The sequence below is a fragment of the Equus asinus genome, chromosome 4 (genome assembly GCF_041296235.1).
Source record: "Equus asinus isolate D_3611 breed Donkey chromosome 4, EquAss-T2T_v2, whole genome shotgun sequence".
NCBI classification, from domain to species: Eukaryota; Metazoa; Chordata; class Mammalia; order Perissodactyla; family Equidae; genus Equus; species Equus asinus.
Genome location: NC_091793.1, coordinates 22,305,855 through 22,319,174, shown reverse-complemented (window position 1 = coordinate 22,319,174; position 13,320 = coordinate 22,305,855). Strand labels below are relative to the sequence as shown.

The 13,320-nt window shown below is 52.3% G+C and overlaps 1 protein-coding gene across 3 annotated transcripts in view; it reads left to right on the top strand.

Annotated features, from left to right (window-relative positions):
• Positions 1-11,638, top strand: part of LOC123289590 (DNA dC->dU-editing enzyme APOBEC-3F-like) — a 46,089-nt gene extending 34,451 nt beyond the window's left edge. For 2 of the 3 annotated variants that reach the window (XM_070506852.1, XM_070506853.1), the window contains exons 8-10: positions 723-879; positions 2,148-2,418; positions 3,593-4,277. In XM_070506852.1, coding sequence (XP_070362953.1) covers positions 723-879; positions 2,148-2,418; positions 3,593-3,909 — 745 coding nt within the window. In that variant the 3' untranslated portion in view covers positions 3,910-4,277. Of the gene's footprint in view, positions 1-722; positions 880-2,147; positions 2,419-2,639; positions 2,755-3,592; positions 4,278-9,448; positions 9,606-10,874; positions 11,146-11,366 lie in introns of those variants that run through there. The other variant, XM_070506854.1, reaches the window with a different exon arrangement.
• Positions 11,639-13,320: the final 1,682 nt, after the last annotated feature.

Below are 13,320 nucleotides of genomic sequence, written 5' to 3'. Positions count from 1 at the left end.
GGCACTCACGCTTCCCGTTTATGACCATGCCACTAATGGAAATTGGAGAAAAGATGCCGCGATCGGGAGAAGCATTCTTATTTTTAAATCAAGTAGAAAAGAAAGCCACATCAAGACTGTGCACTGCTGTAAGGTCACATAATGGGACAGCTGGGAACGTCCTCGCCTGGACAGGGCCCAGCGCCATCACTTACTGGCCTGTGACTTGGGCAGGCTGCTCACCTCTCTGTGCCCCGGCTTCCTCCTCTATCAGTGAGGGTGGCTCCCACAGGATTTGGGGAGGAGTGGGTGAGATCAGATGCATAAAGCACGGAGAAGAGTAGCCTGAGCCTCTGAATTTAGGTGTTAACCTGATATTTTGAAAAAACGCATACGGGAAAAGTCACCGATGAATGAAACTGAGGGGTTAAAAGCTATAATTTGGGGGTGGAAGGGTTTTATTCATCCTTTCTGTTTTTCCAATGGGTTGGGAAAGGGTAGGCAGGAAAAGTGGGGGTGGTGTGTGCTGTTGGAAGGAGCAGAGCCGGGCCTGTGGGAGAGGTCACCCGTGCCTGCTGTCCCCATGCCCCTCTCCCCTTCCCCTCCCCCAGTCTTCCTGCCAGGAAAGGCAGCCAGGAGTGCTCATGGCCCAGGAGGGCTCAGGGCGCGGGTCCAGGAGGCACCAGCCTGGAGTGGCCCTGGCGGCACCCTCTCCATTTTCACATTCCTCTCTTTTGCCCCAGAAACCCATTGGAGAAGCTGCATCCCAACACTTTCTCCTTCCACTTCTGCAACCTGGAATTTGCCTATGATCGGAAGTACTCCTACCTCTGCTACCAAGTGGAAGGAAGGTTGAGCGGCTCACCTGGCCTCTTTGAACAGGGGGTCTTTGTGAATGAGGTATGGCCTGGATGACACTCCCCTCGCAGGCAGGAGTTAGGACCTTTGAGGATGAAGAAAAACTTGTGGGAAGTAAAATGCCAGATGAGGGGTTCTCAGTGGGGTATCCTTCTTTCCGCAACATCTTCCTAAATCCTCGGCCCGTGATTTCCCTGCTTGGCCCTCCGGGAACCTGCTACGCCATGGCCTCTGGCTTATCCCACAAGGTGTCTAGGCAGAGTCTGCTGATGACAAGGCTTGTCATCTGGCTTGGCCTCAGCGATCTTGGAGGCAAGAGTGTCATTACAAAGTTCGGCCTGATGGACGCTTTCTCTGGCCCTGCTAACTTCTCTGCTGTGCGGGTCCTCCCCCGGCCACACCCCTGACTCCTCTCTGTCCAGGACCTGTGATCCCACAGGGAGAACCCACACCCTGGTCCTGCCTGCCTCCCAGCCCACTCCAAACCCGGGGCCCAGGTCTCCCTGGCTGACCACCACAGAACCAGCAGTTACCAGATCGAGCCCACCACAACTGTGTGGCCCTCGCGCCAACCACTTACCGCTCCTGCGACACCTCCTACCACAGGCCTGCCCTCTCTTCTCCATCCAGGAGAAACTGCAGGCTTTTCAGGACTGTCTGGGGGAGGGAGGAGTGATGGGAAGGGCGGCCACTCTTGTAGTATGATCCCATAGAAACATCACGAGGTCACATAGATCCTTCAACTTTTTCTTGCACCCAGTGTTCAAAAAGTTAAGAGAAACTGATCAAATTAATATTGAGAACGTATTTGGCAACATATCTAGGATATTATTTCAACATACAATTAATATGAAAATTCTTCGTCAGATACTTTACATTCTTTTTCATACTAAGTCATTAAAATGAGATGTGTCTTCGCCACACATCTCAGTTCAGAGGAGCCACCTTTCAAGTGCCCAGGAGAAACGTGTGGCTAGTGGCTCTGCTGTGGGACAGGGCAGCTCTGTGGCCCTCTCCAGCAGACACAAGCCGGGACCCTAGGGGGCCTGGCCTGGAACAGGTGCTCGGGATGTTTGTAGAATGAATGAAGGGGAGAGTGGCTGTTGGAATTAATGAATGAGTCCGTGAACGTGGGAAGGGATGACTACATAAACAAAGAAGGGAGGGGAGAGACGGAAAGAAGGGCTAAATCAATGAATAACACGCCCCTGGGACTCCTGCGCCCTCGCCCTCCCCGCTCCACCCAGCCCCTGCCACCCCGTCTGCTCTGGCAGCCAAGAGGGTCCCCTTGGCTTCTCCATCCCTCCCAGGTCTGTGAGGAGAATTGCCGCCACGCAGAACTCTGCTTCCTCGATTGGTTCCACGTCAGGCTGTCCCCTGACGAGTATTACCATGTCACCTGGTTCATATCCTGGAGCCCCTGCTCCAACTGTGCCAGGCAGGTGGCCGAGTTCCTGAAGCAGCACAGGAACGTGGAGCTGAGCATCTTCGCCGCCCGCCTCTACTATTGGCAAAGGAATAAGCCGGGACTTCGGAACATGTGCAGCAGTGGGGCCCAGCTGGCCATCATGTTCTACCAGGGTGAGAGCAAAGGGCGCTGGGGGCAGGGCTGTGGCGGGGGTGCCTAGCACGGGTTGGGGCACCTAGAATGCTCCCAGGGAGAGTGCATGGGAGGAGAGCCTGGGAAACTGAGGCAGGACTGATGGCACCTAGCAGGGAGACCAGACCCTGAGCGGGGAGGGATAGGAGAGAAAGGCCTCGCCAGGCCCGGCCCTGACTGCCCCCTCCCCTCTTCATCTCAGATTTCAGATACTGCTGGGACAACTTTGTGCACAACAGTGGAAGGGAATTCAGTCCTTGGGAAAAGATTAATGTAAATTCTCGTCTCCTGGCCACAAAGCTTGAGGACATTCTCAAGTGATCGCTTCCTCAGCCTCCTGGCTCCATCCTTTCCGCTGCTGAGTAGCTGGAGCTGGTACCCTGACCTAAGGAGACCGGCCTACCTCAGAGATGTTGCAAGCTTGCTTCCAGACCACCACAAAAAACCTAATATCACAATAAAGCGAGTCACGTGAATTTTTTGGCTTCCCAGTGCATATAAAAGTTATATATATATATAAAAGTTGTATTTAGGGCCTGGCCCAGTGGCTGATTGATTAAAGTTCTGGGTGCTCCGATTCGGTGGCCCGGGTCTGTGGGTTTGCATCCTGTGCACAGACATACTCCACTCACCAGCCATGCTGTGGCAGTGACCCACACAAAGACAAATAGAGGAGGGTTGGCACAGATGTTAGCTCAGGGCGAATCTTCCTCAGCAAAAAAAAAGATATATTTATACCATACGGGAGTCTATTAAGTGGCAATAGCAGTCTGTCTTTAAAAACCCCAATGTATATACCTTAATTTAAAAATACTTTATTGCTCAAAAACGTTAACCATCCTCTGAGCCTTCAGTGAGTTGCAATCTTTTTGCTGGTGGGGGCTCCTGCCTCGACGTTGATGCCTGCTGATCAGGGTGGTGGCTGCTGAAGGCTGGGTGGCTGTGGCAACTCCTTGCAACGAGAGAACAGTGAAGTTTGCCGCATCGATTGACTCTTCCCTTCATGAACGATTGCTCTGCAGCACGCGATGCTGTTTGACAGCGTTTTACCCACAGAAGAACTGCTTTCAAAACTGGAGTCGATCCTCTCCGACTCTGCTGCCGCTTTACCAACAAAGTTCATGGAATGTTCTAAATCCTTTCTTGTCATTTCAGCCGTCTTCACAGCGTCTTCACCAGGAGTGCACTCCACCTCACAAAACTGCTTCCCTTGCTCATCCGTGAGCAGCAACTCCTCAGCCGTTAGAGTTTATCACGGGATGGCGGCAATTCAGTCTCGTCTTCAGGCTCCACTTCTCATTCTAGTCCTCGTGCTATTTCCCCTGCATCTGCATTTACTGCCTCCACTGGAGTCTCGAAAACCTCAGAGTCATCCACGAGGGCTGGAATCAAGTTCTTCCGAAGGTCACAGGCTGTGGATTCCGACTCATTCCTCTCATCTTGCTGAGAATCGCAGATGTTCCTTTCTCTAATGGCCCTTTTGTTTCAATTATGTCCCACGAAGAAGACAGGGGCACCAGCTACCTTGAACTGGTGCAGACCAAACTGCAAGACTGACCCAGGTGAGGAAGAACCAGGAAGGACCCTAGAGTGACCTTTGCTTCATCGACACGGTAACACCCCCACCACATAGGGAGCAACAGCACGCTTTTAGGCACAGGAAGCACGAACACCTAAGGTGCCTGATCGAGCTTATGCCCACCCTACACCTAATGACAAAACATCCACGTTGAATATTCATTCCCCACCTCACATCAAAAGTACCTGCTTTCCCTTACTCGGGGAGCCACGGCGTGGGAAACTGCAGTCTCCTTATTTGCTGCAAATAAAATTTACTTTGTGGGACAACTGCTCCTAGTGAAGGCTTTGATTTTGACTCACCAAGAAGCGAACTCACGTTGCTTGGTGACACAAACTCCGTTTCATGCTCATATTTGGACCTCTTCCCACGAATCACAAATGTTCTTGATGACATCTGGATGGCGCATCCTTTCCAGAGGTTTTCAGTTTACTTTTCCCAAATCCGTCAGAGGAATCAATAGCTATGCCAGCTGTAGCATCATGAAATGTGTTTCTTAAGTAATAAGACTTGCCAGTTGAAATTACTCCTTGATCCATGGGCTGCAGAAAGGGTGTGTTAGCAGGCATGACAACATTAATCTCCTGGACATCTCCATCGGAGGTTTCAGGTGAGCAGGTGCGTTGCCAACGAGCAGTAATATTTTTAAAGGAGTCTTTTCTTTCTGAGCAGCCGTTCTCAACAGTAGGCTTAAAATATGCAGTAAACTGTGCTGCAGACAGATGTGCTCTCGTCCAGGCTTTGTTGTTCCAGTGATAGAGCACAGGCAGAGTACATTTAGCATCATTCTTAAGGGCCCCAGGACTTTCGGGATGGTAAATGAGCATCAGCTTCAGCTTAAAGCAACCAGCTGCGTCAGCCTCTAACAAGAGTCAGCCTGTCCTTTGAATCTTTGAAGCCAGGTGTTGGCTTCTCCTCTCTAGCTATGTAAGTCCTAGATGGCATCTTCTTCTTAGATAAGGATGTTTCATCTTACATTGGAAATCTGTTGTTAAGTGTAGCCCCTTCGTGAATTATCTTAGCTAGATCTTCTGGGAAACCAGCTGCAGCTTCTCCAGCAGCACTGGCTGCCTCTCCTCCCACTTCTATGTTACGGAGACGGCTTCTTTCCTTAAACCTCCTGAACCAGCCTCTGCTGGCTTCAGACTTTTCTCCTGCAGCTTCCTCCCCTCTCTCAGCCTTCACAGAATTGCAGAGGGTCAGGGCCTGGCTCGGGATTAGGCTTTGGCTTAAGGGAAAGTTGTGGCTGGTTTGATCTTCTATCCAGATGCTAAAACTTTCTCCATATCAGCAATCAGGCTGTTTCGCTTTCTTATCATCCGTGTGTCCATTGGAGTAGCACTTTTCATTTCCTTCAAGAACTTGTCCTTGGCATTCACAACTCACCTAACTGGTGCAACAGGCCTGGCTTTTGGCCTGCCTCGGCTTTCTACATGACTTGATCATTTCTAGCTTTCGATTTAAAGTGAGAGACATGCAACCCTTCCCTCCACCTGACCACTTAGGGGCCATTACGGGTTATTAATTGGCTAATTTCACTCTTGCTCCGTCTCAGGGAATAGGGAGGCCCGAGGAGAGGGAGAGAGGCAGGGGAGCAGGCAGGACACACAGAACATTATCAAGTAACTTCGCCATCTTATACGGGTGCACTTGGTGGCACCCCAAAACGACTACAAAAGTAACATCAAAGACAACTGATCACACATCACTGTAACAAACATAATAATTTTGAAAACGTTTGAAATATTGCGAGAATCACCAAAACGTGAAACAGAGACGCAACGTGAGCAAATGCTCTTGGAAAAATGGAGCCCACAGACTTGCTCACTTCCAGATTGCCAAAAACCGTCAATTTGTAAGAAAGGCAGTATCTGCAGAGCACAATACAATGAAGTATGCCTGTATGTCATTTAAAATTGGTAAATAAGGGGATACAAGCCACCCCCACGGGGTCAGCAGGTGGCTCCCTCAGTGTCTGACCTCCCGCTCTGGGGAAGTGAAATCCAGGGGTGGCTTTGACTCAAGGCACAGCCTCAGTGCACCCACACAAAGGAAGGAGAGTCACAACGTTTATTATTACTCGCAGGTCCCAGAAGCCAGGAGGTGCAAGGAGCTGGAGTCCTCTGTTCCAGGTCGTGAGTGAGCAGACCTCACTAACTCTTCATGGCCTTAAATCTAAGCGTCTGTTTTAGAAGCTTCCCGGGGAAAAGCGAAAGCACAGCAGGAACTGTGGCGGGCATCCCAAACTCAAGTCGTTATCTGAACGTCCAGTCCTTGTCCAAATGCGGGCAGGGTTGTCCTACTGCAAAATGCCTGTGCAGCAACTCAGAAAAACAAAGCTGTTCTTCTCATCACAGACACCTGCTTCCACTCCACACCTAGCCGGCCCTGGCATCCTCCACCTTGCCGCTCACTCCGTCATCAGCCCGCCACACTCTGCTCCTCCCTTATCCCCTTCCCACATTGCTGCCAGAGAAGCTCTGGGGGGATTCAGCCTAGGGATGGTGATGGCGAAAAAACAATTAACAGTTAAGTTTCCGTTTAAAGAAGATTTTAGAAGAGAAGTTGGATAAGGTATGTGAGGATTGAGATGATCAGAGCTTTTCCAAAAAGCAGAATAGAAAACGGACGGTGGCCGAGAATCAGGTGCGAGACACAGCAGCTCAGGCACTCAAGGACAAACAGGAGTGCACGCCTGGTTGTTTGGCCACAGAGCCGACTACCGTGCAAAGGCACCGGGGAAGATCTCAGTGGAGGTTCCAGACAGGGTGGCCTGGACCACGGCACAGCCAAAAGGGAGCAAGAGATCAGCCGGACGCAGTGGGATTCTGGGCAGGCAGAGGCAGAGGCAGAAGAAGGAAGAGCAAGAGGGAAGGGGTTCGCTTTGGAATACATCCATAACATCGTGGTGGAGAACGTCTTGGGTCCCACACGGACCCGCTGGCTCTTCCCCTGATTGGCCGTCTCAGTGTGAATTGTTGGCGACAGCAGACACTCGTCTCTTCACTACCCCCCACCCCCACTCTGCCCCGTCCACATGGCTGCCCGGGAGTCTAGGGCAGACTCCAGGGGGCTCTCTGGCTGCTGCAGCTCATCTACTTTGATGCTCCCCCTGTCCGTGTCTCCTCCAAGGAGGGAGGCACCGAGGGGCACAGATGTGGGTGACACACCTCTTGATCATCTCAGTCATCAGTGGAGAGGCCTCCAGCCTGCCCCTCCCCTGAGGAGCCAGCCTCTGTCCTGCTCTCTTCAGCCAGGGCCTGGCCCATCCCCCTCTCTGGCATCATTACTTTCTCTTTCCCTTTGCAACAGTGTTGGGTCCTGCCCCACAGACCGGCGAGCGCTGCCAAGAGGGAGGGCCCGAGAGAAGCAGAAAAGGTGGGTCAGAGGCTGAGGAAGTCTACCCGCCTCCCTAGGGCCCTACTACCCCTGGTGCCTAAGCAGGAAGCAGGTGGGGCCTCAGCCAAAAGCCAAGTAGGTCACTCTCAGACAAGGGGCTTTGCTGAAGCAAACGCCTGGGAGAGGAAATGGACCCCCAGCCCCCAAGGCAAAGGGCAGTGCTGGTTCAAAACTACTGAGGCGGGGGCTACGTCCAGGCTCCCAGGAACAGGTAAGTCAACAGCCCAGGAGGACGAAAGAAGGTGGATCTGAGCCCAGAGGAGCAAAGGCACCATAAGGCCTCCCACCAACCTCCCCAACTCCCAACTCCTAACCACCAACCTCCACTCCGTTACCGTAGCAGGAAGGGTGTGGGCCACCCCTCAGACAGCTGTGGGAGGACTCTCTCAGATCAGGGGCTTTCCCAAAGCTGGAAGAGGAGAGGGAGCCTCAGCGCTGCGTCAAAGGGCAGGGCTGGACCAGCCTTCCCGGGAGGCTAAGCCAATGCCCAGATTAGGTACCACCGCCCCCTCTGTCCTGCTGTGCCCTCTTTCTGCAGCCCCTTCCTTTGTGGTGGGCCCTGCTGTCCCTCTGTCCTCGGCCTCCTCCTCCTCCCCACTCCCAGCCTCGCTTCTCTCCCTCTCTGGGCTCCTTGGCTGCAGGACCCACTCCCATCTGGAGTCTTTGCCCACTGCTGAGGATGCCCTCACTATTGCCTCTGAACTGATCCTTCCCACACCTCCACTCCCACCATTGGTCCTCCTGGCCCACCTCTGGGTCTGAAAGTCTGTCGGGCGGGGCTGTCCCCGCTGCCTGTGCGACCCTGCCCGCTCTGTGGGTCCTCAGGAAGTTCCGTGCTCTGTTAACACTTAGAATTTGGTCAAAGGATGATTGAAGCAGTTGGTGTATTTAGTTTAAAGCACTTTGATCGATTTCCTATAATATTTACACCATTATAAACATCAGGCGAGACTAGGTCTCTGAGGCGAGAAGATAAATGATCTCTTCCAAGGATAGCTCAACTGAGATCAGAAAAGTGAATGCAGACCGTTCATAAACAGACCCACAGGGGCCAGCCTGGTGGCGCAGCGGTTAAATTCGCACATTCGCCTTCTCAGTGGCCCGGGGTTCACCGGTTCAGCTCCCAGTTGCAGACATGGCACCCCCCAGCAAGCCATGCTGTGGTAGGCAGACCACATAGAAAGTAGAAGATGGGCACGGATGTTAGCTCAGGGCCCGCCTTCCACAGCAAAAAGAGGAGGATTGGTGGCAGATGTTAGCTCAGGGCTAATCATCCTGAAAAAAAAAAAAAAAACATAGCCACAAGCTAGGCACTCACGCTTCCCGTTTATAACTATGCCACTAATGGAAATTGGAGAAAAGATGCCACGATTGGGAGAAGCATTCTTATGTTAAAATCAAGTAGAAAAGAAAGCCACATCAAGACTGTGCCCTGCTGTAAGGTCACATAACGGGACAGCTGGAAACGTCCTGGCCTGGACAGGGCCCAGCGCCATCACTTACTGGCCTGTGACTTGGGCAGGCTGCTCACCTCTCTGTGCCCCGGCTTCCTCCTCTATCATGGAGGATGGCTCCCACAGGATTTGGGGAGGAGTGGGTGAGTTCAGATGCATAAAGCACGGAGAAGAGTAGCCTGAGCCTCTGAATTTAGGTGTTAACCTGATATTTTAAAAAAACGCATAGGGGAAAAGACAGAGATGAATGAAACTGAGGGGTTGAAAGCTATAATTGGGGGGTGGAGGGGTTTTATTCATCCTTTCTGTTTTTCTGGTGGGTTGGGAAAGGGTGGGCAGGAAAAGTGGGGGTGGAGTGTGCTGTTGGAAGGAGCAGAGCCGGGCCTGTGGGAGAGGTCACCCGTGCCTGCTGACCCCGTGCCCCTCTCCCCTTCCCCTCCCCCAGTCTTCCTGCCAGGAAAGGCAGCCAGGAATGCTCAGGGCCCAGGAGGGCCCAGGGGGCAGGTCCAGGAGGCACCAGCCAGGGGGTGCCCCAGGCGGCACTCTCCCAGTCTTCACTTTCCTCTGTTTTGCCCCCAGAAACCCAATGGAGAAGTTGCATCCCAAGACCTTCTCCTTCCACTTCCGCAACCTGGAATTTGCCAATGGTCGGAACTGCTCCTACATCTGCTACCGAGTGGAAGGAAGGTTGAGCGGCTCACCTGGCCTCTCTGAACAGGGGGTCTTTGTGAATGAGGTATGGCCTGGACGACACTCCCCTCACAGGCAGGAGTTAGGCCCGGTGAGGATGCAGAAAAAATTGAGGGAAGTAAAATGCCAGATGGGGGGTTCTCAGTGGGGTATCCTTCTTTCCGCAACAACTTCCTAAATCCTCGGCCCGGGATGTCCCTGCTTGGCCCTCCTGGAACCTGCTACGGCATGGCCTCTGGCTTATCCCACAAGGCCTCTGGGCAGAGTCTGCTGATGACAAGGCTTGTCATCTGCCTTGGCCTCAGCAATCTTGGAGGCAAGAGTGTCTTTACAAAGTTCTGCCTGATGGACGCTTTCTCTCGCCCTGCTAACTGCCCTGCTGGGCGGGTCCTCCCCCAGCCACACCCCTGACTCCTCTCTGTCCAGGACCTGTGATCCCACAGGGAGAACCCACACCCTGGTCCTGCCTGCCTCCCAGCCCACTCCAAGCCCGGGGCCCAGGTCTCCCTGGCTGACCACCGCAGAACCAGCAGTTACCAGATCGAGCCCACCCCCACCACGCGGCCCCCGCGACAACCACTGACCGCTCCTGTGACACCTCCTACCACACGCCTGCCCTCTCTTCTTCATCCAGGAGAAACTGCAGGCTTTTCAGGACCTGTTTGGGGGAGGGAGGAGTGATTGGATGGGAGGGCACTCTAGCAGTGTGATCCCATAGAAACATCATCGAGGTCACATAGATCATTCAACTTTTTCTTGCACCCAGTGTTCAAAAAGTTAAGAGAAACTGATCAAATTAATATTGAGAATGTATTCGGCAACATATCTAAGATATTATTTCAACATATAATTAATATGAAAATTCTTCGTCAGATACTTTACATTCTTTTTCATACTAAGTCATTAAAATGAGATGTGTCTTTGCCACACATCTCAATTCAGAGGAGCCACCTTTCAAGTGCTCAGGAGATACGTGTGGCTAGTGGCTCTGCTGTGGGACAGGGCAGCTCTGTGCCCTCTCCAGCAGACACAAGCCAGGACCCTAGGGGGCCTGGCCTGGAGCAGGTGCTCAGGATTCTTGTAGAATGAATGAAGGGGAGAGTGGCTGTTGGAATTAATGAATGAGTCCGTGAACGTGGGAAGGGATGATTACATAGACAAAGAAGAGAGGGGAGATAGGGAACGAAGGGCTAAATCAATGAATCACACGCCCCTGGGACTCCTGGGCCCTCGCCCTCCCCACTCCACCCAGCCCCTGCCACTCCGCCTGCTCTGGCAGCCAAGAGGGTCCCCTTTGATTCTCCCTCTTGCCCAGGTCTGTGGCAAGACTCGCCGCCACGCAGAACTCTGCTTCCTCGATTGGTTCCACGTCAGGCTGTCCCCTGACGAGTATTACCGTGTCACCTGGTTCATATCCTGGAGCCCCTGCTCCTACTGTGCCAGGGAGGTGGCCGACTTCCTGAAGCAGCACCGGAACGTCAAGCTGAGCATCTTTGCCGCCCGCCTCTACTATTGCCGAGACCACGCGCAGGGCCTTCGAAGCCTGTGCAGCAGTGGGGCCCAGCTGGCCATCATGTTCTTCTGGGGTGAGAGCAAAGGGCGCTGGGGGCAGGGCTGTGAGGGGGGCGCCTAGTACGGGGTGGGGCACCTAGAATGCTCCCAGGGAGAGTGCATGGGAGGAGAGCCTGGGAAACTGAGGCAGGACTGATGGCACCTAGCAGGGAGACCAGACCCTGAGCGGGGAGGGACAGGAGAGAAAGGCCTCGCCAGGCCCGGCCCTGACTGCCCCCTCCCCTCTTCATCTCAGATTTCAGATACTGCTGGGACAACTTTGTGCACAACAGTGGAAGGCACTTCATTCCTTGGAAAAAGATTAATGTAAATTCTCGTCTCCTGGCCACAAAGCTTGAGGACATTCTCAAGTGAGCGCTTCCTCAGCCTCCTGGCTCCATCCTTTCCGCTGCTGAGTAGCTGGAGCTGGTACCCTGACCTAAGGAGACCGGCCTACCTCAGAGATGTTGCAAGCTTGCTTCCAGACCACCACAAAAAACCTAATATCACAATAAAGCGAGTCACGTGAATTTTTTGGCTTCCCAGTGCATATAAAAGTTATATATATATATATATATATATAAAAGTTATATTTAGGGCCCGGCCCAGTGGCTGAGTGATTAAAGTTCTGTGAGCTCCGCTTCGGTGGCCCGGGTCTGTGGGTTTGCATCCTGTGCACAGACATACTCCACTCACCAGCCATGCTGTGGCAGTGACCCACACAAAGACAAATAGAGGAGGGTTGGCACAGATGTTAGCTCAGGGCGAATCTTCCTCAGCAAAAAAAAAGATATATTTATACCATACGGGAGTCTATTAAGTGGCAATAGCAGTCTGTCTTTAAAAACCCCAATGTATATACCTTAATTTAAAAATACTTTATTGCTCAAAAACGTTAACCATCCTCTGAGCCTTCAGTGAGTTGCAATCTTTTTGCTGGTGGGGGCTCCTGCCTCGACGTTGATGCCTGCTGATCAGGGTGGTGGCTGCTGAAGGCTGGGTGGCTGTGGCAACTCCTTGCAACGAGAGAACAGTGAAGTTTGCCGCATCGATTGACTCTTCCCTTCATGAACGATTGCTCTGCAGCACGCGATGCTGTTTGACAGCGTTTTACCCACAGAAGAACTGCTTTCAAAACTGGAGTCGATCCTCTCCGACTCTGCTGCCGCTTTACCAACAAAGTTCATGGAATGTTCTAAATCCTTTCTTGTCATTTCAGCCGTCTTCACAGCGTCTTCACCAGGAGTGCACTCCACCTCACAAAACTGCTTCCCTTGCTCATCCGTGAGCAGCAACTCCTCAGCCGTTAGAGTTTATCACGGGATGGCGGCAATTCAGTCTCGTCTTCAGGCTCCACTTCTCATTCTAGTCCTCTTGCTGTTTCCCCTCCATCTGCATTTACTGCCTCCACTGGAGTCTCGAAACCCTCAGAGTCATCCACGAGGGCTGGAATCAAGTTCTTCCGAAGGTCACAGGCTGTGGATTCCGACCCATTCCTCTCGTCTTGCTGAGAATCGCAGATGTTCCTTTCTCTAATGGCCCTTTTGTTTCAATTATGTCCCACGAAGAAGACAGGGGCACCAGCTACCTTGAACTGGAGCAGACCGCACTGCAAGAATGACCCCCGTGGAGAAGAACCAGGCAGGACCCTAGAGTGACCTTTGCTTCATCGACACGGTAACACCCCCACCACGTAGGGAGCAACAGCACGCCTTTAGGCACACAGGAAGCACGAACACCTAAGGTGCCTGATCGAGCTTATGCCCACCCCTACACCTAATGACAAAACATCCACGTTGAATATTCATTCCCGACCTCACATCAAAAGTACCTGCTTTCCCTTACTTGGGGAGCCACGGCATGGAAAACTGCGGTCTCCTTATTTGCTGCAAATAAAATTTACTTTGTGGAACAACTGCTCCTCGTGAAGGCTTTGATTTTGACTCACCAAGAAGCGAACTCATGTTGGTTGGTGACACACACTCCGTTTCATGCTCATATTTGGACCTCTTCCCACGAATCACAAATGTTCTTGATGACATCTGGAATGGCGAATCCTTTCCAGAGGTTTTCAGTTTACTTTTCCCAAATCTATCAGAGGAATCAATATCTATGGCAGCTGTAGCCTTATGAAATGTGTTTCTTAAGTAATAAGATTTCCCAGTTGAAATTTCTCCTTGATCCATGGGCTGCAGAAAGGCTGCGTGTTA